This window comes from Cygnus atratus, chromosome 23 (assembly GCF_013377495.2).
Source record: "Cygnus atratus isolate AKBS03 ecotype Queensland, Australia chromosome 23, CAtr_DNAZoo_HiC_assembly, whole genome shotgun sequence".
Taxonomy (NCBI): Eukaryota; Metazoa; Chordata; class Aves; order Anseriformes; family Anatidae; genus Cygnus; species Cygnus atratus.
The window spans coordinates 4,696,920-4,724,780 of NC_066384.1; the positions used below are offsets into that span (position 1 = coordinate 4,696,920).

Here is a 27,861-nt window from a genome sequence, read left to right on the forward strand (position 1 = left end):
TTAGGAATAAGGTAACGGGATATTCTTAACGGGGAGCTTTAATTCATCAGAGCGGTTTCTGCGATCTCTTTAGCGCGAGTGATGGAAACAAGCCGGGGCTGTGCGTGCGCGTGCTGAAGTCGCAGCTCCGAAACGAGCCATCAGCACGTCGAGGGAAGCTCGGTTCTACGTTTGTGTGTCTCATCTTTTTACTCCTGTTATGAAGCCACCCTTCTGGCCGCTGTGCTGGCAGAGCAGCCGGCTTCCTGGAGGCGGGGACGTGCCCCGGCGCCCAGACCTCGTTTGCCCGCTCGTTATTTTCGTCTTGCGGAACCGCTGCCGAGGAACAAGTACCGCCCGCCTTCAGCTCCTCTAGCTTATAAAGAGAACCTGAAGCCGTCGCCGGCGAGGAAATGCAAAGGAGGAGGCTTCGGAAGGCGTTTAAAAACAAGAAGGCATCTGGCACGAGCTGGCTGCCTGCTGGCGGCCGGGTGAGCTCACGGTCGCGTTTTGCTCTCTCCACTTTTTCACCCTGGCTACGTTTGAAGGGTCTTCTGAGCGCAGTTTTAGCCCTGACAATGCTATCCACGGAGCTTGCAGAAAAGAGGATTTGGGTGGCATTTGGTTCCCTTGTGCTCCCTGAATGCGGCTTTCAGCGATATTGTTGTGCAGCTCCCTCCGTCAGCAGCTCGCTTGTCTGGCGGGGCACCCGCAGCCCTTCCCCAGCACAATTTGAGCTGCGGCTCTCGGCTCAGCTCCTCTGCTCGGTGCCTTCCCTCTGGACAAGACCGTCGAGTCCAAAATCCTGATGATATTCTTAATTCGCTGGCAGTTTTGGTGCTTGCTGTGTGTCTGAGCCCTCCATGAGTCTGTGGCTCTCAGCTGGATGAAGAAGTGTCAGGCTCAGAAGGGCTTCAGCCGGGCGTGAGGCAATTGCACAACTGGGATTTAAATATGAAAAAGGGAAAAATAAGCAGAGCTGCTCCAAAAAAACAGGCAGCTGTTAATAATGAATTTGCATTGCTGGGTGCATGTGTGCACGCAAACACGCACACTTTGAGTAGGGTAAGGATTATTGGGGGACCTAACTTGTAAAATAAGCAGCGTTAGGACACTAAGATACGTACCCAAGATCAGTAGCTTGGCCAGAAAGCAGCGTTGGTCTCAGCTGGCTGCAAACACAACGATTTATTTTAATGAGGAGATATTTAACCTGCTGCGTTCTGTTTTCTCCATCCGCTTTCCCCTGCTAAAGGAATATTTTTGTCCTGCACGGCTTGTCGTTATTATTATTTTAATACTGAAGTCTTTAAGAAGTTGTGTGCTATTTGCTGCTGTCTCCTCCGCCGGAGCCGGGCCAGGAGCGTGCCGTGGGCAAGCGTCCCCACACCAGTGGAGCAGGGAAAGCAGCTTCGATCCCCAAAGCTGTGCCCAGGTTTCCCTAGCACACGCCTGTGGTCTGCCTGCAAGCCTCTGTGCTCGCACTGGGGCTCTCTTCGGCGTGTTTGGGGACCTCAGGGTTCTCCTGGTTCAGTGTTTAATGCGAAATGAGAGCGGGGAGAACAAAGCAGGGAACAAATGCCCGAGAGAGGAGCGATGCAGGAGGCAGAGGAGGTCGAGCGCAGCTGAGTGTGAGGGTGGGAGGTGAGTGCCGGGGCTTCTCGTCTGTAGGGCAGCCCGTGGGCTCCTGGTCGGCTGCTGTTGGGATGAGCAGCAGAATTGAGCGTGGCTGGAGAGGATGCTGCTGTGACGTGCTGCTCAGAAACGAGGGGCCAGGAGCACGATGCTCAGTGCTGGTGCTGTCCTCCTGGTGCACTGCATTACGAAGAGGGGAACTGAAGAAGTAAAAAAGGCTGCTCCAGAGCCTCAAACATTGCAGTGCCGGTGTTTGTTTGGTGCTGCCCTGGTTTCAAAACCTCCGTGAGGCTCGCTCCTTCCCGTGCAAACCCAGCGTGCTCAGAAGGGAAGGCAGCAGCCGACAAGCAGCCCTTGTAACGTGGGTGCAAAATGTGCCTGGGACTCTGTCCCTGCAGTCGCTCAGAGCAAGCAAAGCTTCCTTTTCCTTCCTGCAGTCTCAAGAAAGCATCCTTGGTGCACGTTTGTGCCGACGGCTGCAACGCCTGCGGGCTGCCTGACCGGTGCCGGAGGCGAGCAAAGCGCAGGGGGGCAGGGATGCTCGCTAGGGTCCCCAGCAGTGGCAAACACCTGCAGTACCCCGTTATCCTCCTCCACGTGTCTTTAATCAGTGCGCCCCCCTGCCCCCCAGGTGATATTTAATATCCTGCGTGCTATTTCCCATCGCTGGTAGGACAGGCTGCCTGCTGGAGCCCAGCTGCCGTGTCCCTGGAGCTATTAATGCATCAGGGTACACGTTGGGCGCAGTAATTCAAAGCAGGACCGAAGGCAGGAGCCCCGTGGAATAACGGCCTGATGGCTCCGTGGGCAGGCAGAAGGTGTCGGCATAATTATTTTGGGTTCGGCAGCAGGAGCAGGGTAACAAAGTGCCCTGCCAGGGCATCAAAGGGATTCCTGGCAGCTGAGCAACTGCGATGAAAGCACCGTTGTGCACCTACAGGCCGGCTACCAAAAGGCAACGCACCAAAATAACGGAGTTATACCCCAAAATGTTGTCCCTCCATCCCGAGAGCCAATATTGAGGACGCTGCCTGAAATTGCAGCTTTTTCCCTGCCAACTTGGAACGGCTGCACCCCCGCTGTGCTGCTCGGGGCAGGCTGCTGGGGCTTTTTTAGTGCTGTTTTAGGACTTCAGTCCTGCCCGAAAAAGAGGTGAGTGTTTAAGGACAGCTGCCCGTGGGGCTGCGTGAGCGAGGGTGTCCGGGCTGAGCACCTGGAGAGCTGCCGGCGGCGCCGCGTGTCCGCGTGGGAACCCGGCGGCTCCGATTCAGAGGCTGGAAGCGGCTGTTTGCAAACGCCATGCCTCAGCTGTGGCACTGGATGTAATTAAGGAATGAAAACTGCCGCACACCCCCTAATTAAGGGGATTAAAACCGAAAGCTGCCTGATTTCACTGCTGGCTGGAAAAAAAAAAAACAACAAACAAACAGTGGCGGAGATGGCTGCGAGGCCAAGGCTCCGGCACGGGTCTGCCGCAGTCACACCGAGTGCCGAAAGGAGAGGCTCCGGGGAGAGGGGCAGGACTGGGCTGCGCTGTGATTTGTGCCTCATTGGCTCTTGAGCACGGGCGAATGCAGTTCATCACTGCTCTGCGTGCCCTCCCGGGGGGGTTCTGTTCCCGGGGGGGTTCAGGCGGCGCCAGCTGTGCGTGGAAGGGGCCGGTTGTGGCTTTGGGATCGGGGAGGCTCCGGGCACCTCAAGGGCTCTCGCTCGTCCTTGTGCTATGGAAACACCTCGGTGCCCATTGCCTGACACGTTCTGGAGCACCTTTTTTCCGTTTATATTTCTTTTGGGGATCGGGGAGGTTTGGGTGGCGACGTCTCCTTTGTACCGGTGTGAATCCCAACGCCGCGGTGCAGCCTCGGGGTGGGTGGGCGTCCCGCTGCCTCCCCCAGCCCCAAAACCCATCGCCAGCCCTCGGAGTGGGGACAACCTCAATTTGTCTCGATCAAACCGAATCCACGCCTCGAGGCTTCACAGACAGCTTCTGGCTCCTGAATTCCCCCACCTGGTGCCGAAAGGTGCTTCGCTGCTCCGGGTCTGTCCCTCCTGCGTTCCCCGCTGCCCCGTGCTTGTGGCGCCGCAGCAGTGGGGAACTGCCTGGGGCTTGTGTTTCTGCAGCTGTTTGGGTTTTGCTGGGGAACTCCAAGGAGCTTTTTGGTGTTTTTAAAGCTAAGCTTCCACAGTCGTCGAAGTTTTCAAGTGGCAAGAGTTTGGGGTTCTTTCTGCGATGCTGTGCGGAGCGCACCGCTCAGGGTGTGTGATGGGAACGGCTTTCTCCTCCCTCGTGAGGTTTTCCTGCCCCGTGCTGCTGCGTGCGGGGCTGAGCCCTGCAAGAAAAAGACCTCAGAAAGGCTGAAGGGTCGCGGCTGCCTGACTCAAAGCCTCTTGCAGCAGCACGGTACCTGCGGTGCTGTGCACCCACCCAGCGAAACTCAGCCGGGTGAATCTCGCTGGGCGCTGACTCGCTCCCTTGGGGCTTGCCACAGCTTTTGTAGCCGTCCCGTTCCCGTCCCCAGGGCTGGGTCGCTCCCCAGCCTCTGGCTCCGGAGCGAAGGTCTTCTTCGGGGCCAGTGCATCCCCTCCGTGCCCCCAAGCATCCCTGCGTTAAGCTTCACAGGTCAAGCTTCACGGTGTTGGGGGCTTGCTCACGATCGCAGCGAAGCAAATTCTTCGCTGCTCCGTGGTTGTGGTGAACACACCGGGGCAAATTCAGAAATAAACCAAGCCTGGTGGCTTGGGTGCTGCTGCGAGCTGCCAGATTGCTCCGAACAGCAACAAAGCTGCCCCGCTGCTGCTGGTGCTGCCTCTGAGCAGCCCCGGAAAGCCTGGACATGCCTCGCACCGCAGGCTCTCGCTGGGGTGAGGAGCAGCCTCTGCACCAAATGTCTTGGCTCTTTGCAGTGTTGGTGTTGGAAGGAGGAGAAGCAGCGGCTGCTTTACAGGGGAGGAGGTCTCGCAATCAGCTTAGGGTCGCGTCGTGCTGCCTCGCTGAAATACCTTCACGCCCCGTGGCAGGTGTGGAACAGCAGTGGCGTGAAGCCCGTGCCGAGGACGCTTTCGGGTAGCTTTAGCGGGGCTGGGCAGGAGGCGAGCCCAGAGTGACTCAGGACATGCCAGCCCTGCTTTCGTACTTGACATTTCTTCTATTTACTCTTACCATGACCAGTTATTCTCCCTTTTAATAAATTTTGGGCGTTCCACGAGGGCGAGGCTTCGGACGGATGCAAAGCGTGCTGCAGAAGGATGCCCGCAGCTCGGGCTGTCCCTGATGTCCCCAGCGTGCCTAAGCTGGGGCCGCATCCATCGTGTCCCTGGTGCTCAGTGCCTGCGGGCAGGTGCACACCAGGCACTCGTGGGGCTGTGTCAGAGCAGCGTGCGGGTCCCTCTTGGGTTCCAATTATAGCCCCACTTGGGAAACGACTAAAGGCAAAACGACACAAGCTGAACGTGTTTTTACCCTGTGCTCGAAGCTGTAAGGAAGGAAAACGAGCCCTGTTATGTTAAACCTCGAGTGTAAATGAGGCACAGTGTGAGTAAACACATCTGTGTTCAGGCAGGGAAGAAAAAAAAACCCTCATGAATAATGCATGCAAAAACCCCTTCTATTCGCTCGATTGAGATGTATTGCTTATTTCTGTTTAACTGGTGCTTTAGGAAGTATCGTGCTGCTGGAGGAGGAGGAGGAGGGCTGCTGCCATGCTTGGAGCTGCCTCGGCTTTGCCGTGCCGTTTCTCCGGTGCAAAGTCTGGCTGGGATGGGGTGGAAGTGGGAACAAGGACATCCTAAACCCAGCTGCCATCACGCACCTCGGTGCTTTTTTTTTGCCGAGATTTCTGGTGCCAGCCTCGTACCGTGCGTGCCGGGTCCCCCCCATGGGATGCAGCAGCCTTGGCGTTATCGGCAGGGTGCAGGCGGCGGGTGCTGGAGCTGCCTTGGGTGGGGACGGGTGCTCAGGTCCCTCCCTTCCTCCCCGAGGCCGGGCAGATACCGGCAGCAGCCGCAGAGCCGGGTTTCAGCTCAGCGGCCGCCCCGAGCAGGGCTGGCTGCTTCCTTTGTAGGGTTTGTGACGCAGCTGGGCGGCTCGCAGAATTGTTTCTGCACGGGGTTTCTGCCTCGTGCTCGAGGCACAGTGGGGTCGGTTCTGCTTTGACATCTGTGTAGGGCTGGGAGAGCCCCGAGAGTTGCTCCTACACGATGGGAAGCAATGCTTGCGTTACACTGGTGCCCGTTCCCAGGTCCCTCTGGTTTGGGTCCAATTGTTCCAAGTTCGAGTCAGTTTTAACCCCTCCCAAATGGGCATACCCTGCCAAACCCATTGCCGTTGACCTTACTCAAGGACGTGTCTTCATCTAAATTTCAGGGTTTGCTGATAAATAAGTCCTCTGAATCCCGTGTGACATCCAGGTCTGGAGCATCCCGGAGGGTGTTTGAGGATCCGGGGTCGGTGCTGCGGCTCTGCTCGCTTGTAATGCACTCCTCTAACGCGCCGTTTAGTCAGGTCATTCCGTAAGCCCGCTATTCAGCTTGACAGAAATGATTTGCTTCCAGCAGATGGTAAGCTACTATTTTTTGCCCTCATTTAAATAGGAAAGCTGTACGGCACCAGAAGATGAAAGAGGGGCACGGTGCTGCTGCCGTGCAGTAGATTACGAGGGCTGGGCTGGTGAGAATTAAATCCGGGCGGTTATAATGGACCATCTGCATTGTGCCCGTGCCTTCTTCCCCTGCTTGTGGAGCCAGAGCCTGCGGCACCTCGTCCTACTGCTCGGGTGGGAGTGGGGCCGGCCGGGCCATGGCATCCCTTTTGTTAGCACCCAGCGTATCGGCACAAGGAGGTGACGCGTGTCAGTTCTGTACAATGCCCGTACTAATTATTCTCCTAATCAAGTATGATAAAACAAATTTTGCAGACATTTTTTTATTGCTTGGCTTTGCCAGACCTATTTGTCCCATAGCTTTCAGTGGCAGTTCCTTGGAGGTTCTGGTTCAAATCTCTAGAGGTATTTATTGGGAGGCATCTGAATTTCTTATTTTATTTGGGGAAAAAAAAGCACACTAAGTCCTCTGCTGCATTTTCTTAATTGTATTAAAAATAATGTATAGGATGCATTGCTCAAACACATGTTCTGCTCGTGGTGTCTGCAGTTTCAGTGCACGTCTCCCACCTGAAAACGCCTTTTACACGTGTGTGCCTCGCTGCATGTGCACCAGGTCCCCGGGAGCCGCGTGCTCACCCTGAGCCCCATGTCTCACAGCGTGCAGTTCCACCTATTGAGAAATGGGAAAGAAAGCACTTAAAAAAAAGCCTGCTGTTGCTGCAACTATTGGATTTTTTTTTGTCTATTTTTAGCAGAAATTTCTCGCTGAAAATTTATCACTGTCTCCAATTCTCGCCGGAGCAGTAGCGTTCGGTGGAGCCGCACGTTTCTGGGCAGGAAGGTCGAGGCAGCGTGCTCAGGCAGCAGGGGTATGGTTATCTGGTGCGCAGCATTGCTGCGAAACGGTTCGCCTTCTGAGAAAGGAGTGTGCCTGGGGGCAGGCCCTCTTCTTCTCTCTTTGAAAGACAAAAACACCCGGGATTAGGTCACAGTTACGGCGGGAGCTATTTTCTTCTAGGCTTGGGAGCAGGAATAAGTTAGGTGTTACTCCTGGTTGGAACAGCAAGCGTGTTGTAGCTTATTTATGTGCCTAGATGCGGGAGGCTAGAGCGCTCTGTCAGGTAAGGACGGTGATAGATGTGTATCTAACTATTACTGTTTCTCTGAGCCACTGTAACTTGTCACCGAAGGACCCAAACGAGCAGCATCATAACGATGATGAGCTAACACATCGTCGCTTAATGACGGCTTTCTGGGAACGAAGTAGTAGTTTTGCATCCTTGGGGCTGGAAGGCTTTCTCAACAGGGATCTGTTGAGCAACTCCAAAACGTGCATGTTAGATAAATTGTCAGCCAGTCGCCTCCAGCAGGTGTGCAGGGTGCTCTCTGTCCTGCGACAAAGACCTGAAGCAGCTGTGAGACCGCAGCTGGACTGTGCTGAGCTAAAATTGTGCTGTAAGGGAGAGCTCTCCTCCCGAGAGATGCCTACGAATTGTGCTGCCTTACGTTGTTGGCCCTGGCCGTAGCCTCACACGTGAGGCCACACTTGCAATCCCACGTGTTTCAGGTCGTTGGGAGACAGCAAACTCTTACGTGACTAATGCAGAAGCTGTCTCGGCCAGAAAAAGGGCTGGAGGTGAGGGGAAGAGGAAGAAAGGGGAGGTATGAGAGAGTGTGCTCGTGGAAGGGACGGACCCGAACACCGCCTTTGCTCTGCTGGAAGTTTTCTTCTGACGTCTGCAAGAGCACGGTGTGGGGCTGGAACTGAGCTCTGATATCCTCTGCTCCCCAAACACTGCTTAGCGTGGGCTCAAACCACAGATATTAGGATCAGGATCAGCAGTTAGGCTTTTTACTCACTTTAAGCCCCAAGTTTTTTTTGTTTAAAGGAGAAAAGCGACTCTGCAGGTGAAAGCAAGCTTGCAGAGGCACCGTGTGCTCCCTCCAGCGATGCTGCAGGGCCTTGGGTAGAAAGAAGGAGGTGAGCTCGGAGGCTGGGGAGGTCAGAGGGTGTCTGGGGGCCAGAAGATCTGCTGTGCAGGGGACAGGAGGTTCATAAAACCTGCTCCGAGTGCCTTTAATTACGTTTTCTTCAGATTGCTTCCTGTTGCTGAAGACTTCCTGTCTGAAGGAGGATGTTCTCAAACATCAGAATGCTTACATACAAATGCGCACTTGAACGCTTTTCTGAAGCGATATTTACTCAGAAATCTCCAAAGGCAGCATGTACGTTTTGCTGTGTTTTGCTCATTTCCATAGCATTAAGTGCCTTCTCTCCGTTAGACTTGTGACAACCCCTCTATTTACAGTCTGTCTGGCTTCAAACCCTCGTCCTCTCCCAAAAACCTCCCCCAAAACTCGGCAGTGACAGACGTGACAGGGCAGAGCAGCAGGTGAGCAGCGTGGCGATGTGCAATAAGCAGGAGGACCAGATCCCTCTGCTGCCGGTATCGCAGAGCTCCTGGGGCTCCTGCGAGGTCTGCACAACTGCCTGGTGGAACAGCAAGGGAAGAAAATGTATTTTTAAAACCTGCTTTTGGTTTGAGTGGGCATGCCTTGTCCAAATAGCGAGCAGAAGAGCAGCAGAGCAGGAACCTGGCTCTTCAGGCCAGCTCTGCTGTGGGTGTCCTGCTACATAGCGAACATCTCCGTACTACAAAGGTTGAAGGAATAGGTTTCTTAAGTGGTACGGCCCCTTGGTTATGTGCCTTGCTTACAAATTCCATTTCTTTTGGTCGAAAGCTCGAGAAATCCTTTCTGACCATAAAGCTTCAAAGGGAGAGAAGCAGTGGGCAGTGCGCTCGGGTCATGCCGCAGGACATTCGGCTGCACCCGGTGAGTTCTTGGTGCTGGCGGCTCGCTGCCTCCACAAAATGTTTATTGGGAAGGGAAATGCTCCTACGTGCCCGTCATTGCATCCCCAGCCCAGGGAAGGGGATTTGGCCGAAGGAAGCTGAGCTCTGACGCGATTCCTGGGGGACAGAGGAAAGACGTGGGGATGTTTGTTGGTCCCCAGCGAGTCCCACCTTCCAGCGCCGGGATGAGCGCCGTCCACAATGCACCGCGGTCACTGCTTTGAAATCCAAGCAAGTAAACAGGCTTGTTCCAGGAATGTTAGTATTTAAAGGGAGAAAACTACGTCCAGAGGAAGTGTTTGTTTATGGGCTGTCCCTTCTGTTTGCCGCAGTTGCTGAGGCCTGCTCTTCCAGGTCCCCTCCCTTCGCTCCAGATTTTGCCTTTTTGTTTTTACGAGAGCAGCGCGCTTCGAGTGTGTGTTTGGATAACGATTCTTACAAATGCATTTATTCAAAATAAACACAGTGGCAAGTAACTACAAAGCAGGCTGTTTGGGCAGCTGGTGCACAAGAGAGCTCACCATTTATTGCATGCTTGTGCTGGGGCAGTAACATGGCTGTCCCTACCCATGTGTGCTGGTGCCGCAGGAGCTTTGCCCTCTCCATTGGCCATGGTAAGTGTGTGTGTTGTCCCATGGGCTCAGGGTGACAAACATAGCCTATTATCCCTTGCACTGCCTTGTGACATCTACCCAGTCGTTTTTGGAGGGCTGTTGAGGGTGTGAATTGAATTCCTGGTGCTGTGATGGCAGTGTGACTCTGCAGGGTATCGCTGAGCTGGCGGTGAGCAGCGTGCTTGCCAGGTATCCTATGGCACTGAGAGCTGCATGAAGGCCTTCGTGTCTCGTGTGCGATTTGGATGAAATTGCTTTCCCTTCTCGCCAATGTTTCTGGGTTAGTCTTCACCGTTTCCCCTAGGGGACGAGGCAGCCCACTGCTGCAGGGCTTTGCCTTCCCAGGCAGCGAGCAGCAAGCGTGACGCAGCCGCTCTGAGGGCGGCGGTGGGAGCCGGCTGGATGCTGTGTCTGCCGTAGCATTTCGTTTGATTTGGATTTCACAGCTTTCTCGGAGAGCCTGTTCTGTGATAATCTTGCAAAAACAAACTCCTGCAAGACTTCCGCGAAGGGTGACATAACGTCACAGCGTTTTGGAGAATTACCTGCCTGGGCTCTTGCTACACCATGCTGCCGTTTTCCACGGTGCAAAGCGCTGGAGTATGAGAAGTGCTGAAGTGTGGCTTTCCACAGATCTGTGTCTTCGTTCAGCTCAGAGCCGTGGCATGCCTGGGGTTTGGCAGCACCTTTTCCCGTGCAGCATCCCTGGTGCATCAGGTGCACGCGATGTGCTCAACTGGGGCCACGTGCAGGCTGGCTCCTCTCGTGCCATTTTCTCCCTGCGTGTAGAAAGCTGCTGCTTCAGTGCCTTCCACCTCTCTGGGCTTGGAAAAAATCTCCTTTCTCCCAGGAAAGCTCACCGAGGGGAAGATCATGCGTAGGGTTTGGCGCTGAGAAACTGCAGGAAACCTGCAGGAAAGCAGGCTGGGGATGGCCCTGCGGCTCATCCCCAAAGCTGGCTGGTGTGGCAGGCCCAGGGGAAGGGGCTTCGGAGATCTCAGAGCCCCTGCTCCAAATCTGACGTGGCTCCAAACCACGCTGCTGGGTGCACAGATCCATCACTGCCGCCTCTTGGGCCTCAGCAGGCCTTCCAAAGGTCCTCCTTACAAAAAAAGAATCCCTGCTAAACTCAGGGAATTTACATGTCTGGAGAAGCACAGCCAGAGCAGGTCCCTAATGCTGCTTTTTTTTTATAAACTACAGCTTTAGAAATAGTATTAAGCTTTTGCGTTAAATGCAGGGGAAGAGTGCTTCGGAAAGCTGAGAAGGTTTTTTCTTCTAAGCGCTCCGGTTATTTTGGCAATTAGTATGAATTAATTTAAAATTGTTGAATGCAATAATTATGTAGGAGGGTGACATCTCAAAATGTTTCTTAAGTGCGTGTTTTGAGCAAATGTTTGTGCGCTGAGGGCTGGGCTGGGGGATTGGGAGGCATATTGGAGTATATGCTATTTGCTCTGCGTAAGTAGTGGCAATTTATTGCTGCAGATACATGTGATGCAACGCGCAAAGATTAGTTCTATCCCCTCTAAAGCATGATTATTTTGGGTCCTCTTTATACCTTAAATAGATACTCCTCTCATGTGATTTCCATTTTTTGTGTCAACAGCCCAGGCTAAAGTTGAAATAAACATTGCATCAGCTTAACAACGCGGCCTCTGAAGAAATCTGCTCTCCATTATGGGGATTGTTTGGAAGCCTTTTAATCTTAAATTTTTCAGATGCTTGACGGTGCAGCGCAAAGGTCTTGTGAATCCCAAAGCCTGCTTGGCTTCGCCAGATCTGTCCCATGTAGACCAGCGGAGCTGCAGCGGGGCAGCGGTTCTGAGCAGAGCCTTTTCCCTGTTTTGTGTCCCTCTTCTTGGTTCCTTGTGAGGTTCTGCAGCCTGTTTTAGGGACGTTGGGAAGAGAGCAACGGCTTACATTGGTTGAGAAGGGCTACGAAGCTGGTGAAGGGCCTGGAGCACAAGTCCTGTGAGGAGCGGCTGAGGGAACTGGGGGTGTTTGGTCTGGAGAAGAGGAGGCTCAGGGCAGACCTCATTGCTCTCTGCAGCTGCCTGAAAGAGAGGTGTGGGGAGCTGGGGGTCGGCCTCTTCTCACAGATAACTAGTGATAGGACTAGAGGGAATGGCCTGAAGTTGCGCCAGGGGAGGTTCAGGTTGGAAATGACGAGACATTTCTTCTCAGAAAGAGCGGTCAGGCGTTGGGACGGGTTGCCCAGGGAGGTGGTGGAGTCACCGTCCCTGGGGGTGTTCAAGGAAAGGTTGGACGCGGTGCTTGGGGACATGGTTAGTGGGTGATGGTGGTGGTAGGGGGACGGTTGGACCAGCTGATCTTGGAGAGCTTTTCCAATCTTAATGATTCTAGGATTTTTGACCTAATAATGACTCTTCTTGGCTGTGTGGGGTTTGTCTTGAGTAGCGGCTTTTCCCTTCCTGTTGCAGTTGTGGAGAAGGATGCTGTAACCCTGCAAGCACCTATGGGCTGTGTGGGATTTTTGCAGGGCTTGGTAGGAGGAAAATTGTGGGGTCTCATGCGTGTCCTCATCTGCTCCGCTCCCACAGGTGGTGCTGCAATGGGGTGATGGAACTGGAGTGGGAGAGGGCCTCGGGACAGCCAAAGGGTGGAAGATGTGTGGGCACCCGCTGTGTGTGGTGGAGATGTTTCTGTCAAAGCAAACCTTAGCAGAATGAGGGATTTGCTTATTCCTAATTGCTTAGGGCTGGGGTCGGCAGGACAGGGTGGTGTGACTGGGGAGCGTGGTGTGTCCATGTGTGCTGCTCGATCTGACTGGCTTTATGCCCGCTCCAATGTCGCTGCTGCTTGACACCTTTGGTGCCTCTCCCACAGCGCCATCATGACAACAGAGAAGAGCCCAGCAGCAGACGCCGAGAGTTCGGAGCAGCAGCAAGCGAAGGAGGAGGAGGAAGGAGCTGCTGAAACACCGAAGGGAGAGGCCTCTCCGGAGGAAGGGGCGCAGCAGACCGCCGAGGGGCAGAAGCAGAAGGCCTCCGGCGGCGATACGCAGGAGGAGCCGGGCAAGAAGGAGCGCCGTGCCGCCGAGGGCCGCGGCCTCTCCCGCCTCTTCTCCTCGTTTCTCAGGAGGCCCAAGTCTCAGGTGTCCGAAGAGGACAAAGACCCCGATGCGCCCAAAGAGGGAGGAGGTGACCAGAAAGACGCGGGGTTAGGAGCCAGCCCTGATGAAGAGATCCTGGTGAAGGCCCCGATTGCAGCTCCTGAGCCTGAGCTGAAAACCGATCCATCGCTCGATCTCCATTCCTTAAGCAGTGCAGAAACACAGGTAAAACACCCTGCTTGGTGTGGCGTGCTTCCTTCTGTTCTCGCGAATGTGTCTTTTTAGACAAAAACATAAAAAAAATCTTATCCTCTGATAGTAAGCTAGATTAGAAAATCCCATGAGATGCTGAAAGGGCTCGTCATCTCCTTGTGCTGCATAGCGTGCTCCTGCATCAGACCATACTGCAAAATTCCTATTCCTGAAATTGTAACAGCACTTCAAAGCATACATTAAAGTACCCCGTACTGACTCTTTACCCTGCTGAGCATGGAAATTCCCCCAAGAACTTGGATTTGAGTTTGTTATTCACAACAGAACCGTTTCTCATTTGGATGTGCTTGGTGTGTACAGAAGGCAGGTCAGTGTTGTGAGGTGGGGAATGCAAGAGAAAGTGAACCCGGGGAAGGGTTTCGTGAGCTTCGAGGAGTGTAAGCGGGGCATTTCAGGACTTGGTCATCTGCTCAGTCTGGGCTGTTGCTGAGCCTGCCAAATACAAATATTTTCTGCTTATGCATCATGTAGACAGGGATTTTTGCATAGCACGTGTGCTGAGCCCAGCTCTTAGTAGCTTTCTGATTTCTGCTCTTTAAAGCCAGGGTTGTTTTTCATGCAAGATTTAAAGTTTTTAAAGCCTGGTAGAAAGTGAGGCAGAGACACCCGTGGTGAGACATTCCCAAAGCAGCAGCTGGTTATTGATTTGGGGGCCTCTGGTTATTGATTTGGCTGGCCTCTCTTACTCCTTGGTGGGCATCTTGGTTAGCTGCAGCCCTGCCATCACTAGTGTGGCTGCATGGAGCTAGAGAAGGTGATTGCTACTTCTTGTGAGACGGGGATTTCCTAAAACCCAGCCAACCTGTGTGTATTGCTGGAGTCATGGAGTGACAGCTAGTTTATGGTAAAATCTGCATTATTTTCCTTGCTGCCCTAAGGTTTTGAATGATCTCCAGTGGGGTGTTAGATTTGAACTGCAAACTCTAGGTTTTTACTGACTTTCTGAGGAATACTGTACAAGTCAGAGTGTTGTCAACTGTAGGCAATAATTGTAAATCCACTGCCTTAAAACTGCAAAGTCGTAGAGAAGGTAGTAGGTAACATGTGTCTGTTTTCCCTCATGTCTGAGTCTTTGAAAAATACAGGCTGATCTTTGCTAGTGCTTTCTACCTGTCAGAGTTGGGACATGGTGGGGAGCTGGAAATTTTCGTGCAATTTCAGCCCTGAAGGGGCCTCTTCAAGAGGAGATGCATGATTTCTTTCTCTGTTTAACTTTGATTTGCTTGCTCTATGCACAAGTGAGCGTGCACAGAGAGAAAACCCACCACCTTCCTTCAGCAAGCGCCGTCTGTTTCAGATGAAGCACTTGTTTTTGTTAGTTCTTATTTTAGATTGACGTTAGTGGCTTTTTGAACTGTGACACTCGGCAGATATTTCTGCCGTGAAAGCATTTGTGAGGTTCTGCCTGTTTGATAAATGCTGACCAGCAGGCATTACGAGCTTTGACTGATTCTCTGCTCCTGATTATCCTGGCCCTGCTGGAACAGAAGTCAGCAGCTTGTGGACATTATTTAGGTTTCAAACACTGGAGCTGGTGCTGGCTGTGTGCAGTTGTGCCTGGGTGTGATTTCATGAGATGCGATGGGCTGAATTAACAGCTCACCGCAGGCTGAAAAGACAGGGTTTTGCTCTCCCTTCCTCTGCCATGGCTGCATGCTCCGGCTGCATTGAGCCACTTCCAGCACTTGTCAAAGCCCGCTATGAACTCATTTAACCTGCTGAAATGGCAGTAAAAAAAAAAAAAAAAAAAAAAAAACAAGCTTCCTTCCTCCTTCTGTCCCCAAACTGCGTCTGTTTCTGCAAGTTTAGTGAATTCAGCTGGCTCATAAAGTGCTTCAGTGGGCAAAGGGAGAGGCCGTCAGGGGTATGAATGCTGCCTTCCCCTTTTGGTGGCCGTGAACTGTTTGGTCAGCTCATAGGGCCACGAAATGTCAGTGCCAGTATCCCTTGTTACCACTGTTACCGTGTTGAGCACTGTGTGTTGGAGCACAGTAAATCTTTCTGGGTGACAGCGGGAGCAGGGGGGTACCCTATGGCTGTTGGCTTTTCTGTCAGTGAAGGCATGAGGTCTCTAGCCTAGGACAGAAAACACTTGCTAATCCAAAAGGCACAGTCATTAAGGCCATGAAGATTTGCATGATCTAACCTGCCCTATTTTCTCTAATCAGCCCTTTCTTTTTTTTACGTCTTTTATTAAATGAATAGTTGAGAATGACTTGAAGGGCTTTAAAAATTGCCATCACTCCGTGCACTTGTTACCCTGCCCACTCAAGCTGCTGCTCCAGGTCCTGGGCTACACATTTAGGCCAGATAACTAATTCCGGGGTGCGATGCTCGCTTCTTGTGATGGCTTTTTGTGTGACACATCTAATTGGGAACTTGGATGTGCTGGGGTTTTCAGCCTGCACAGGAGGAGAGGAGGGAAGACCAGGAGCTGGACAGCAGAGACCTTGAGGGCCAGGAAGGAGGAGAAGCGAAGGAGGAGTGCACCAAGCCGGAGCCCAGACAGGAGACTCCAGAGACCAAAGCCGACAAGGATTTGAAAGCTGCCCAGAGAGCTGTAAAAAGACACAGAAACATGTACTGCAAAGTTGTCTTGCTGGATGACACCATTTTTGAGTGTGCTGTGGATGTAAGTACATTCAGGGGTTGTTTCTTCTCTTTTCCCTCTCCCTTCTCCTTGAAAACCACCACAAGCGCTATTTAATAGGGGTCTAATTTGCTGGCAGTGAATTACATGACAGGCTTTACTGCAGAACAATCTTGCTGTAAGCTATAATAACTTATTTAGCGTGTTGTAAAAATCTCTGTGTGCCTAGGAGCCTTTTTTGTTTATAGCTCTGGAACTTGCAGGGTACTTTGCTTTGTAAAGGTGGAAGTTTTAAAAAAAGTTACTGCACTTGCTGTTCATCTTCTCGCTCATTTTTATCCCAGAGTTCAGTTTATTGCGTTAGGTTGGGGTTGTCTAAATATTTTCTGCCCCTTTCATTTGAATAAAATGTGTTGTCATGTTGATTTGTGCTTTCTGTTCACTCAGAGTACCTTTGCCTATCAGGCTGCTGGCTAACATATCTCCTGCAGGTGGATGTAAAGAAAAACAGGCTGCATTTAGCTTGGAGTTGAATATATTTGCAGTAAACAATTTAAAATCATTATGTTGACTTACAGCACCGCAAAACCCTTCATCTGAGAGCTTTTGTTTTGCTTTATTTTGTGCATTCTCTCACAGGGCTGTCTTGCTGTCAGGGCAATAAAAAGCTCGCAGAAATCCCCATTTCAGTATCGAAGCACTTGCCCAGAATATTAATAATCCGGTATTTACTACTCGAGCCTGCTTCCAGCTTGTTTTTCTCCATCCCGATAGCTCTGCGGGCCGCGGGAGGGTATCGGGGCGTGGGGCTCCCTGTGGAAGCGGTTACCTTGGGTGATCCTGGGCAAGTAGGTCAGCAGTTTGTGTAACAGCACGGCTATTGTCGCTGTGCGGGATCAGCGCCCAGCGCTACCAAAGCCTGGGATGTTTACTGGGGATATCAGGCTCAGCCCCCAAAAAGCAAATTGTTCTCCAAAAGGCTGGTGCAGCAGCGGTGGCTCTCGGCCCTGCAGCCCCAGTTGGTTTGTCGTGGTCTTGTGAGTGTTTGGCAGCCCCTCTCCGGCACTGATCCAGCCCTGCCGTGTTCTGGGTGCTGTCACATCACATGCGGTGTCCTTGGTGCACTGCTATGGGTCCGGAGCATCCCACGAGGCACCGAGGAGCAGATGGGCAGGAGCTGCTGTGGCAGCAAGAAGCTCTTGACTTGTCGAGTACCCTTGGCTTTAATGCCGATGTAATCCCGTTGTAGCATTTTGAGAAGTAATTTATGAAGATGTAATTGGGAAGGAATTGCAAAGGTGTAGGCAAAGACCAGCACAAATGCCTTTATTCGAGAAGAATGGGTGCTTTCAAACCTTCTTTCCCGTTGACAGCCATAGAAGGCTTTTAATTCCTACATGTCTTTAAGTGCCAGTTCACCGAGAAAGCTCCCAGGCTCACGCATGCAGCGTGTTAACGGGGGAGCTGCAGCGTGTGCGCTGACAGCCTTACAGCTGAAGGAAGGGCCACAGGAAAACACGGCCGTGGGCTTTGATCAGTAGCCATGCAAATACGACTGAAAGGAGAGCTGCCTGCACAAGCGATGCATTAGCAAAGCTTATTTTGCGTCACTGGAACTGCACTTACCTTTTAGCAAAGCCTCCAATAGAATTAGCTGCTTGTGGTTACCATAGTTTTGTGCCTCAGGGACGTTTTCCTTCATGCTTTGGACTAAAAGGGTATCTGCTCCTAGGGCCAGCTCCTTCACTTCACTTCTGCAGGATTTTGAAAAAAGAGGAGATGAGAAATGCTCAAAGAGTGTTTCTGGAGGCAAGAAGTTGTGTGCTAAGCAGCCAAAGCTGGGGAAGCTGGGTTGCAGCAGCAGCTGGGATTGAGGAGAGGGTGGAAACGAGGGTCTTTTGTTCTGAGCTGCTGATTCTTCTGTGAGCCTGCTTCGCCAGGTTGCCCCCAAAATAAGGACTGTCACGGTGGGTTGGAGCAGCTGCTTCGTCCCTCACACTCATCATCCTTTGATCAGCTCCTGATTGTCTGAGAGCCTGGGGCTGGGAGGTGCCAGTGCCATGGGTGTGCTTTGGGAGGGGAAAACCACACAAATCCTCTGTTTATCGGGATGTTGGAGAAGCACGGCTTTGGGGGCTTTGGACGTGAAGTTGGTGGGAGCAGGGAGACCTGCTGCAGTTCTCATTGCCTCTCAGTTTGGATTTTGTAAGGGAGAACGCCTTACAGAAAAGAGCATCCAGAAGCAGCAAGGAGATGGGATTTTGAGCTAGCCAGGACTTTTCCCCCTTCTTAGTAGCATCCAGTGTGGTTTTACGTTCCCTTTTTGCAGGCAAAAAGCAGTCTGTGCTATAAAATGCTTTTTGTCTATTTGCAGAAACATGCCAAGGGGCAGGATCTACTCAAGAAAGTCTGTGACCACCTCAATCTCCTGGAAGAAGACTACTTTGGTTTGGCCATATGGGACACACCAACCTCCAGGGTAAGAAGTTGCTGGTTTATGGTTTTCTGCACCTGGGTGGATTCAGTTCTGTGCAAGGCTCTTCTCCATGGACGAGGTGGTGCATAAGCTGCTGATGCTCTTCTTCAAACTACTTTGATCCCGTCCCCAGGAAAGGACTAAGAGGACTTTAAGAATAGGTTAGCCCTGCTTAGATGGCAGAAGGTGGACCTAAATGTTGACACGCTGCAGGGGGACTTGAGTCCTGGAGCCTGTGTTCACTGAAGGCATGCGGCTTGAGCAGGCAGCAGCAGTAAAACTGTGGTGGTTTGGGCATGGAGCAGTCATTGCACGTGCCTTAGGTGTTCGTTTAAAGTCTCTGCAGACTTGGAGTGTGGTCGCCAAAGAGGCTTTGGGTTTGCTTTCTCTTCCTTCTCTGACTTGCAACTGCCTTCCTCCTGCTTCGGTAACAAATCCGGGACTTGAAATTCATTCTGGATTTATTTTACCCTGGGTGGCCTCGTCCTCCAGTACAGCGCCAGCAAATGTTGCCATTCTTAATAATGACTGGTTTGGGGGATTCTCTGGGTGGTAATACTGCACTGCACTGGTAGCTTTAGCACCTTTATAATGGGAACGCAGGCAGGGGAGTGGGAGTGAATCAAGGCTTAAAATGTGCAGCGAGTGAGCTCGTAGCAGCTGCTGGCTCCCAACATGGATTCAGCTTCTGCTGCCTGCGTGCCAGCCAAAGGCAGGCACTCGGAGGACTTCTGGGCTGAGATTTGGGGCTTGGGTTGTTCTTTTTTGTTTTGTTTTGTATAGAAGATTCTCAACTGGAAAACACGAATGTAAGGGCAGTGGTGAGTTTCAGCAGCAAAGTGTACATCGCTTTTCTATGACTATTTTGCCCTTGAAAAGGGAGAGCATGGCAGGTGGAGTGCTGAGTGCCAGCTGGCTGCCCTGGCACTGGTGTCAGCGTTTGTAGGGTTTGGTTCTGAACCGAGGCATTGCCCTGCAAAAGCAGAACATGTGCAGCTCTTCATACCAAAACTCTTACTCATAGGGTTTTAGTTTAAGGGCTTTGTTTGGTTAGACCTGAGCAGTGTCTTATCTTTTAAACCCCTGGTTATGCTTTAACTCGAGCAATTACTCAAGCTCTGTTTAATGAAGCTAGCCAAAAGTGTGCGAAATTGAAAACAAGGGGCCACCTTCATCTCCTCTAGACCAGCTGTGTTGGTCCACACTCTGACAATTCACCTATAGCTTCACTTATGGGCAAGGTTACAGTGGCTGCAATATATATTAGTCTTTAAAAGGCTCAATAATTGAAAGTATGGATTTTTAATTCAGGCAAAACACGGCTCGATTTGTCCTGTTTGTGCTTGGGGCAGCGTGCTGCCGCATCTCCCGGAGCCGTGTGCCGCCGATCGCTTGCTCCGATCGCTTGCAGGAGCGCCGCGATTCTTCTGAAGGCAGACACGTGCACTTCCTTTGCCCCAGCTTGACGTGAGCTGAGAGGCCGTGCAGCTTTTTAACCGTAGAGACTGAAAACAGATAGTTCTGTCAGGTTTGTGTGTCAGAGCCAGGAGAGGAGGAAGGAAAAGAGCTGTGCATGGGGTTAGCTCCAGTGCAGAGTAAGCTGCTCGCCTGGAGACTGTTTTGTTGTGATGGGGGAAAACACTGTGGGGTTTTCTATTGTTTTTTTTTTCCTTTTTTTAATCTTTCTGGTTACACGTCATTGAACTTGAAAACCTCAAGCTCCATCTCTCTCTGTAACTTCAAAACCCTGACATTGAATTACCGAGTGGCTGGTAGAAATGATCGTGATAGGAAGTCAACAGAGGAGCTTCTGCAGCTGCGCTGAGCAGGCAGGGAGATGCACGTCTATGCTCATGGGCAGGTAGAGGTTGTGTGCAGGTTTTCCCTTACTGAGGCAATAAACCTTCCTGCGGACAGGCAATCCAAGCAGGAATTACAGAGGGTGAAAGTGGAAAGAGCAGCTGCTTGGCGCTGAAGCAGTCGTGGTACCAGTAAGTGCATCGAGAGGCTCTGCTTAAAAGAGCGGCTGTGACTGGAAAGCAAGCGGGCCTGATACGTCTGCCTTTCAGATGGATTTCCTATCACTGGTTTTATAGGTTAGAGGAGCAAGCACATAAAATGATAAGATTATGTCTAAGTATCGCTGTCTCCCTGCCATCAAGCTGAATGTCCTTCTAGTCAGGAAAGATTAGCTGGGAGGATTCAGTGAGTCAGTTCTTTCACCTCAGGAGACCTGGATGTCCAAATCCTGTTCAGACCTCACAAAAATGACCATGATGGTTGCCTGTAGCCTCTCCAGGAGGGCTGAGAGCATCGTTCCAGCCCCTCTTGGGGGCAAATTGTGGCCTCTGCAAAGGACAGGCTCAGCCTCGGCGTGCCAGGAGTTGCTCTGACCGTGCTGGCAAAAACAGGAGTGGTTTTCTGAGGCTTATGTTGCACCAGCATCCCACAGACGCCCAAATTACAGAGGGGGGAAAAAAGGATGCATTTCTAAATTTGTAGCTGAGATAATTACTAGAAACTTGAGTCATACTTAAAAGAGACTAAGTTTATGTCATGCTCCCCAGCTACTGGATGTTTTCACTCCTGTTTCAGCAGCTAGGTTGTTAAAGAACGTAGCTAATAATAGAAAGTCTTGGCGACCCTTGTTCTGAGTAGGGCAAGTATGTGGATAGGGTGCCCAAAATGAAGGCGTATGTCCAATTTGTCTGGTTTTAAAGGTCTTTGAGAAAAAATGTGTTGCACAAGTGCCCCTCTTGGCTGGATGTGGCTGAGACCATGCCCGCTGGTATGTGCTTGCTGCCTTTTATGCTGCGATATTTGTAAAAGTAGGATCTGACAGGGCAGAATATGCTGGGCAGAGTTCCCTTGGATGCTGTTGCTTTGTTGTCAGGAGCCACCATAAATTCCTTCATTTAAATCCTTTTCTGTAAAGAGCATCCGTGTGGTGTGGGATGCTCATCAGCTGTGTGTGCTGAGCCTCTGAATTAATAGGGTCACCTCGATGGAGAGGACAGCTTCAAATTGGACTCCAGATCCTTGTTCCTCTCCTACGAGTACTTTGTACGTGAGGGATTGGAAATATGCACAGGGACCGCAGACTGGAGTAAAAGTTTCAGAAAATGCTGTATATCTTCAGTTTCCATGGCTGCGTTTATGTCAAACGTTGTCGCCTTGCTGTATTTTTAGCAAGTTGCAGTTTGCTGTGGTGTTTCTGTAACGTCTGTTAAACTGTGAATGTTTTTATCCTCTTACAGACATGGCTGGATCCTGCCAAAGAAATAAAAAAACAGGTTCATGGTAAGTAGATCAAATTTATCATGTGGGTGTGTGTGGCTTCTCTCCCTTCCCTGAGTGTGTGTGGTTCTGGGCGCAGTCCTGAGTGCCCAGGGATCGGTGAGAGTTCAAGTCAGGGTGTCTGGCAGGGATCAGCTCAAGTTCAAGCAGTCTGTGCTTCCTTTCTCTTTTTCTTCAGTACTTGGTGATGCTCTAGAATTAAGGAAAAGTGTGATTTCCTTGCAAAAACATAGCCAGGGATGTGTTCGTCCTGTGCAAAGCCATGCTGTCCTCACTACCATGCAGCACTGAAATGGGATGGGAAAGTAGATGTCAGTGGGCACCATTTAAAGCCAAAAGGAGCTGGGGAGAGCCTGAGCAAAGTTGCCTGCTGGAGCAAGGTTTCGTGGACTCCGAGGCTGTTTCGGAGCCCAAATCAGGGTACTGGAATGATAAACAAAGGGCTCGAGTAGTATCAGGACAAATGCCAGATGCTCTCTGGAGTATTTTAAGTTCTGCTACCACTGAATTAGTTCAAGACGAGGGCAGTGTCAAAGTTAAATAAACTCCAGAGGCTTTTGTTTTGTTTCAGGAACAAGTCTAAGGTCTGACAGCCTCACGAGTCAAACGCTGCTCTCTGTATGCGTGGTGGGGGCGCAGGACGAGGCGTGTCAGCACTGCCCGGGGGGGAAATGCTGCAGGGCTGTGGAGTAGGAAAAGTTCCTGCTTTTATCAGCTTCTCTTTGAGTCAATAACAGGATGTGTGTAAAGGGCAGGAGCTGCTCCTGCCTTGCAGTGCAGTGCAGGTAAAATTCAGCAAATATGGGTAACAAACAACCTGCTGTACGATCCATCCCTGTGAGATGCTTTAAATGGCACGTTACTGGAGTTTACTTGAAGTCGTGTTGGTGTACATGTACAGGGAGCCAGTCTCTGCGTCTCCCTTGCAATGCACAGGAAAACTCTGCTACCTAAGCTGTCTTCTTGAAATAACTTATGTTGAACTCTGTATAATGAAGGCAAGGTGCCTTGTGTTCAATGCCATTTGCGGTGTTGCCTAAGAAGTAAATCCATAAATGGTGTGGTTGCGATTTTGATAAATCCCTTAGCAAGTTAACAGCAAGGGTATCTTGGCTTTCTGACATAAATATTTTGAACTACACTGCTAAAGGGCACAGCAGGGGAGAGCTGCGACTGAAAATTAGTTCTGGAGTGCTTAACGGGTCTGTCAGGACGATTTTCTGTGGCTAAACATGATTATTCTTTTCGAGGAAGAGAGGGAGCCTTGGCTCGAACTCTTCAGAAAGAGTTAAGGATTAACTGTTAAGAAAGATAAAAAATTTGGTAGCTTTACTGTCCTGCTTAAAAGAGGAGGCAGGGGGCATTTCCACCGTAGGCAAGCAATTCTCATTTGGCTGTTCCTACACCAGCATGCGATGTACACGCACACTATTAAATATTAGTCCCAAAGCTGCACTTGTGTGGTTGCTGTGTGGGGTGATGGAGAGCTGCATTTTAGGTACGCATGACAGTGTACACGAGTAAGTCGTGCGGTGTCTTACTTAGCTAGGCAGAGGCTAACCATACCACAAATAATGTCTATTGTAGATACAATTAAGGGAGCCCTCGCTCCATTTAAAGTGTGCAGCATTGCTGCACGAGGTTTGCAGCAAGCTTCATTGGAGTATTTAGGTCTCGACTTGTCAAGCTCTTCCTGTCGCAGCGCTCACTGTTTCTTCCAGAGACTGATGCTTGCATTGTGCTGAGGTTCAGCTGTGGTCCAACCACACGACCACAGCGCATTAGGCTGTTGAGTGGATTAGCACATCTGTTCCTTACGAGAAATTTGAAAATTGGGTCAAGTGATAAAATACCAATTCATTAACCTATGGCACATGTCCGACCTCTCTTCGTGAATCTTTTTTTTTAATCAGTGAAAAAATATTTGAGTAAGTTAGCCTCTTAGCAATGAATTTATTCCTTTTTCCACAAGTTGTGACATCTTTCACGTGTACTTGTCTGCCCTGCTTTGTTTGTTCGCACATGTTTCCTAGCTCTTGTAAATGAAATCATGTCTTACACCGCCTGCTTAAGCAGCAGCTAGCAGTGTGAGTGAGCAGCATTAAAAATCAGTATTATCATCTCATAGCTGCCTATCGTGAAGCTGTTCTGGTGAGCTTATTTTTCTCCAACATTTCTTTGTAATTTCAGGAGGCCCCTGGGATTTTACCTTCAATGTCAAGTTTTATCCACCAGATCCCGCACAACTGACAGAGGATATAACGAGGTGAGTTCCCTGCTAATTGTGCTACCAGATAGTGAGCTTACCGAGCAAAGCAGCGAGCAGTTTTGGGAAACCACAGGAACTGGATGATTGAGTAGAAATTGTTAATACTGAAGTGTTATTTTGTCCTTCAACAAGATGATCAATGTCTTGAGGAACTGTTGGGAGGGGTTACTGTTGTTTGGTTTTAGTGGTCCTGTGTGTGGGAATGTTCCCTCTCTTCACTGAAGTCCACATGCATAAAGCAGTGCCGTTGATGATCCTGGCACATGTATATTTGAATAGAAAAGTACACGTCTATTCTAAAATAATTTCTTCTGATAGTAAGTGTCCTCTGCTTCTTTTCCAGAGCAGAGGTGACCTTAGGTCCTTCTATCCTCCATGCTCTTGACTGTGTGAATGTTGCCCCATAATTAAAAATACATGTTAGAAACAAACATCATGCTTCATTCATCAGTAGTATAAAAAAAGATGTTCAGTGCTCGGGAACAAGTTTCTTAAGGTCAGTATATTCTCTGTTAATAGCGTTTTTTGTTTTTATTCCCCAAAGGTATTACTTGTGTCTTCAGCTTCGACAAGACATCGTTACGGGGCGGCTGCCTTGTTCCTTTGCGACTTTGGCTCTGCTGGGCTCGTACACAGTCCAGTCCGAGTTGGGAGACTATGACCCTGATCTACACAGCGCAGATTATATCAGTGAATTTAAACTGGCCCCAAACCAGACTAAAGAGCTTGAAGAGAAGGTTATGGAACTTCATAAAACATACAGGTAAGGTACAGTGGCTGAATTCATTTGTGCATGGCAGCATAAAGGCAGCAGGTGGAATAATGGGACTTTCTGGTATTTTTCCTACCTCTGCTCTATGGTTTTGGTTTCATGCTGCACCAATTTTTATGGCAGCAACAGAAGCTTTAGCAGTAAGGTGTGAATTTTCAGTTACTTAAAAAATCAGCTAATCTAAAAAGATCTAATATTTTAAAGTTACAGCAGAATCCTTCCAGTGTATGGGATTCTTTCTTGCTGCTTGAAGAAGAAACTATGCTTTTCATTTAGTTTTTTTTAACAGGTGCCCCATGTGGGTGCTTCTTCTCAACAATATCCATGAAAGTGGGCTTTACTTCATGTGAAAAGTTTGCTTCTTTCAACCTTGTTCTTTGTCTTTTTGTTTTTCTGCTTTTGGATTTATTTTGGATTTTTTTTTTGGATTTTTGAAATTATATTTTTTTTGGATTGTAGTCTGGTTGGAACAGATCCTGTCTCTCTGTGTAGCCTGCAGCATGTTTGGGGTTTTCTGCCGCCTGTTATTAAGTAGTGTGTTATAATGTGGAAGTATTCCAGATAATGCTTGAGGTATAAAGCTGCAGCTAGGCTCTCCTCCTCGTGTTTCTGAGTGCAGCAGTGATCTGGGCAGATGTGTCTTGTTCTGGTGAGGTTGGAAGATTCCTGTGAGTCCTTCTGATACGAGATTTGAGAGTCATAACAGCAGAACCTCTTCGTCATCATTTTGAGCTTGTTTTTCTAGATGCTCTCGAGTGCTTTGATCGCAGAAGCTCCGCAGAGCACTGTGCTTAGTGACATGGAGAGCATCCGTGGCCAGCAAGCAGCTTCTGCACAGTTCAGAGTTCACAGTTCAGATCAGTACGTTTGGGCTTTGGGGGAAAAAAGCCCATAAAACTGCTCCCAGATACTGAGGCCTTGTGGAGCCCCTTGACCTGTGGAAAGCTGCTGGCTGTGACACTAATAACGAGAGCAGAGCAGAGCAGAGACCTTCTTGCAGGCACATGGAAGCTAATAACCTAAGTGCAGCAGTAGAGGGTGGACGGACGCCCCTGGCTGTTACCAAAGCTACAATTAACACCTCACTCAACCCCGCAAATCGATACTCTAAATTGATTCCCCTCCATTTGCACTGAGAGGAGAGGAAATGAGGGAAAATAAGTACTGGGCCACTGACAGGCTTCATGACTTGAAGTCAAAGGCCGTCAGCTGTCCTGGAAGTGGCAGATCGCATTGCTGAATTATTCATGGCTGCATTACAAGGCTGCTTCACAGTATGGGATGTAGATTTATTTAATGAACTGGTGTGTGCAGGAGGAAGGTTATAATCTGTCCCCGTTTCATTTCTCATCCATATTCTAACGTTAAACTGTCCAGTGGAAAACTTACCTGCTGAGCTATGCTCTGTCTCTTGCTGCTTTATTTGCAAAGCACAAAGCGTGTTCTGGAGATGGTCACTGCTCTCAGGTCTTGCACAGGGGATCGTCCTCACTGTGCTCATTGTCCAGCACCACTAAATACCTCTATTTACGTTGCCCACGAGATGTATGCGGGTGTTCAGTAAGAAAGATATCAAAGCAGCGAACAAAATGAAATGTATGCAACTGAATACTCCCCCAGCAGAGCTGTGAGAGGCACCTTGCACAACAGAAACTTATTAACAAGGGCGCTTCAATAACACCGATAATAGCCTCCATTATCGGGATGTTTCTCTTAAGGGAGGTTCTGATGTGTTGCCTCTCCTGCAGACAGGGTACCATCTGTTCCCAGAAAACGTCTCATTCATCTAGTCTGCCCCAGCAGGGATCTCTGCTAAGTGATTTCAGCTGTCCTTGCCTTTCGTTTGGAGAACAATAGCTGGGTTTGGGAAGGTCTCAAGGCGGTACTTCTAGGTGCACAGTACGTGTCACCCTTTGCCTTCAGCTTAATTGGTGTTTCTTCCACAGCATCAAGTTTTGTACCCTGCACTTCCTCGCCACATAGCTTGCTTTCAAGTCTGGTGTCTGTAGTGCTCCGCAGAAACACAGTGCATCTGTTCATGAGGATGTCTCAAAGCACAAATTTGTGCATTCTGAGTACCTTAATAATTAATCATCTGGGCACAGATTTGTTTGTGTTCAAAGCAAAAGATCTAACAAGTAAATGGTTCTGTGAAGTCTGATGTGTCCCCTCTTAACTCTCCATTTGTGAGAATACCAAGCCCTTCCTCTCTTTCCCCAGATCCATGACTCCAGCCCAAGCAGATCTGGAATTTCTTGAGAATGCAAAAAAGCTGTCCATGTACGGAGTTGACCTTCACCAAGCCAAGGTGAGAATCAGTGTGTGTGCACCAACTGTAGATCTTGTAAATTGACTGTTCTTCCCTTGTTAGGAGCAAGTTTACCCATTTCAGGAAGCTCCCTTTGAAGGATATAGGAAGTAAGCTGGCTACTCTTACAAAAGCATAGACACACAAAAGAAATGCTCCAGGCATTGTTGCAAGCATTGTAAGAGAAATGATTCTTCCTGATTACTCATTATTTAAATATTATAGGAAGCTTAACAAAGCTGCTGATGTACATGGGTCCTTGCTCTGAGGAGCCTGCAAGGTGAGCCGCTCCCTGTGAGGTGAGCTGCTGCTCTCAGAGAAATGCAGGGTAGGCTCTAGGCACAGCCCCTTGAGCAAACAGCATCGCAGAAGGGAGGAGACCGTAAGAAGAAACGTGAAGGAAAAGCAAGTCTGGCCCTGGCTGCATAAGGAGCTGAAAATGGAAGTCTGGGAGGTGGGGGGATGAATTAAGAGCCTCAAGGAAAGACAAAATAATTTGGAGTAATTTGGAAGATAGACATTGACCTGAAACTTGTAACCTTGACACCGGTCTCCGCTTAAATCTTCATTTTCTTTCTCAGGACTTGGAAGGAGTGGATATCACTCTGGGAGTCTGTTCCAGTGGCCTTCTTGTTTACAAAGATAAGCTGAGAATCAACCGCTTTCCTTGGCCCAAAGTCCTGAAGATTTCCTACAAACGCAGCAGCTTCTTTATTAAGATTCGGCCAGGGGAGGTACGTTGTGACTTCCTTGGGCTGTTTTGTTCAACTACTTTCTAATTATCACCAACTAAAAAAACTGGAAGGTAGCAAGCTTTCTGCTGAGTGGGCATTTTACACTCTCCTGTGTTTCTGATCTTGACTTGGTTGTAAGTTCTGCTCTTCAAGTAGAGTGCAGTGACTTTGCTGAAGCGCTAAAAGAAACGGTGGAAGCTTTAAGGTGTCATCCAGCACCACCTCCTGGCACAGTGTGGTATTCCCACATCCAGGCTGAAAGCAGTTCCCAGCTGAAATTGATAGAGGACTTCCTCCTTTTTTGGAAACCTGGCAATTCAAAGGCTTTTTGTCTCACTTTCACTTAAAAACAACAACAACAAGGAGGCAAATACACATCCCT

At 50.0% G+C, this 27,861-nt stretch overlaps 1 protein-coding gene across 42 annotated transcripts in view; it reads left to right on the forward strand.

The window, feature by feature from the left end:
• EPB41 (erythrocyte membrane protein band 4.1) overlaps positions 1-27,861 on the forward strand; it is an 85,696-nt gene that overhangs the window by 24,686 nt on the left and 33,149 nt on the right. For 18 of the 42 annotated variants that reach the window (XR_004781516.2, XM_050715139.1, XM_050715135.1 and 15 more), the window contains exons 2-9: positions 12,552-12,985; positions 15,435-15,665; positions 17,998-18,102; positions 21,357-21,399; positions 23,587-23,662; positions 24,210-24,428; positions 26,658-26,745; positions 27,327-27,479. Coding sequence is in view for 41 of the 42 variants with exons in the window: in XM_050715139.1 (XP_050571096.1) it covers positions 15,612-15,665; positions 17,998-18,102; positions 21,357-21,399; positions 23,587-23,662; positions 24,210-24,428; positions 26,658-26,745; positions 27,327-27,479 (738 nt within the window). In the remaining variant the exon portion in view is untranslated. Of the gene's footprint in view, positions 1-253; positions 471-4,425; positions 4,477-12,534; positions 12,986-15,434; positions 15,666-17,997; positions 18,103-21,356; positions 21,400-23,586; positions 23,663-24,209; positions 24,429-26,657; positions 26,746-27,326; positions 27,480-27,861 lie in introns of those variants that run through there. The other 24 variants (XM_050715131.1, XM_050715133.1, XM_050715126.1 and 21 more) reach the window with 7 other exon arrangements.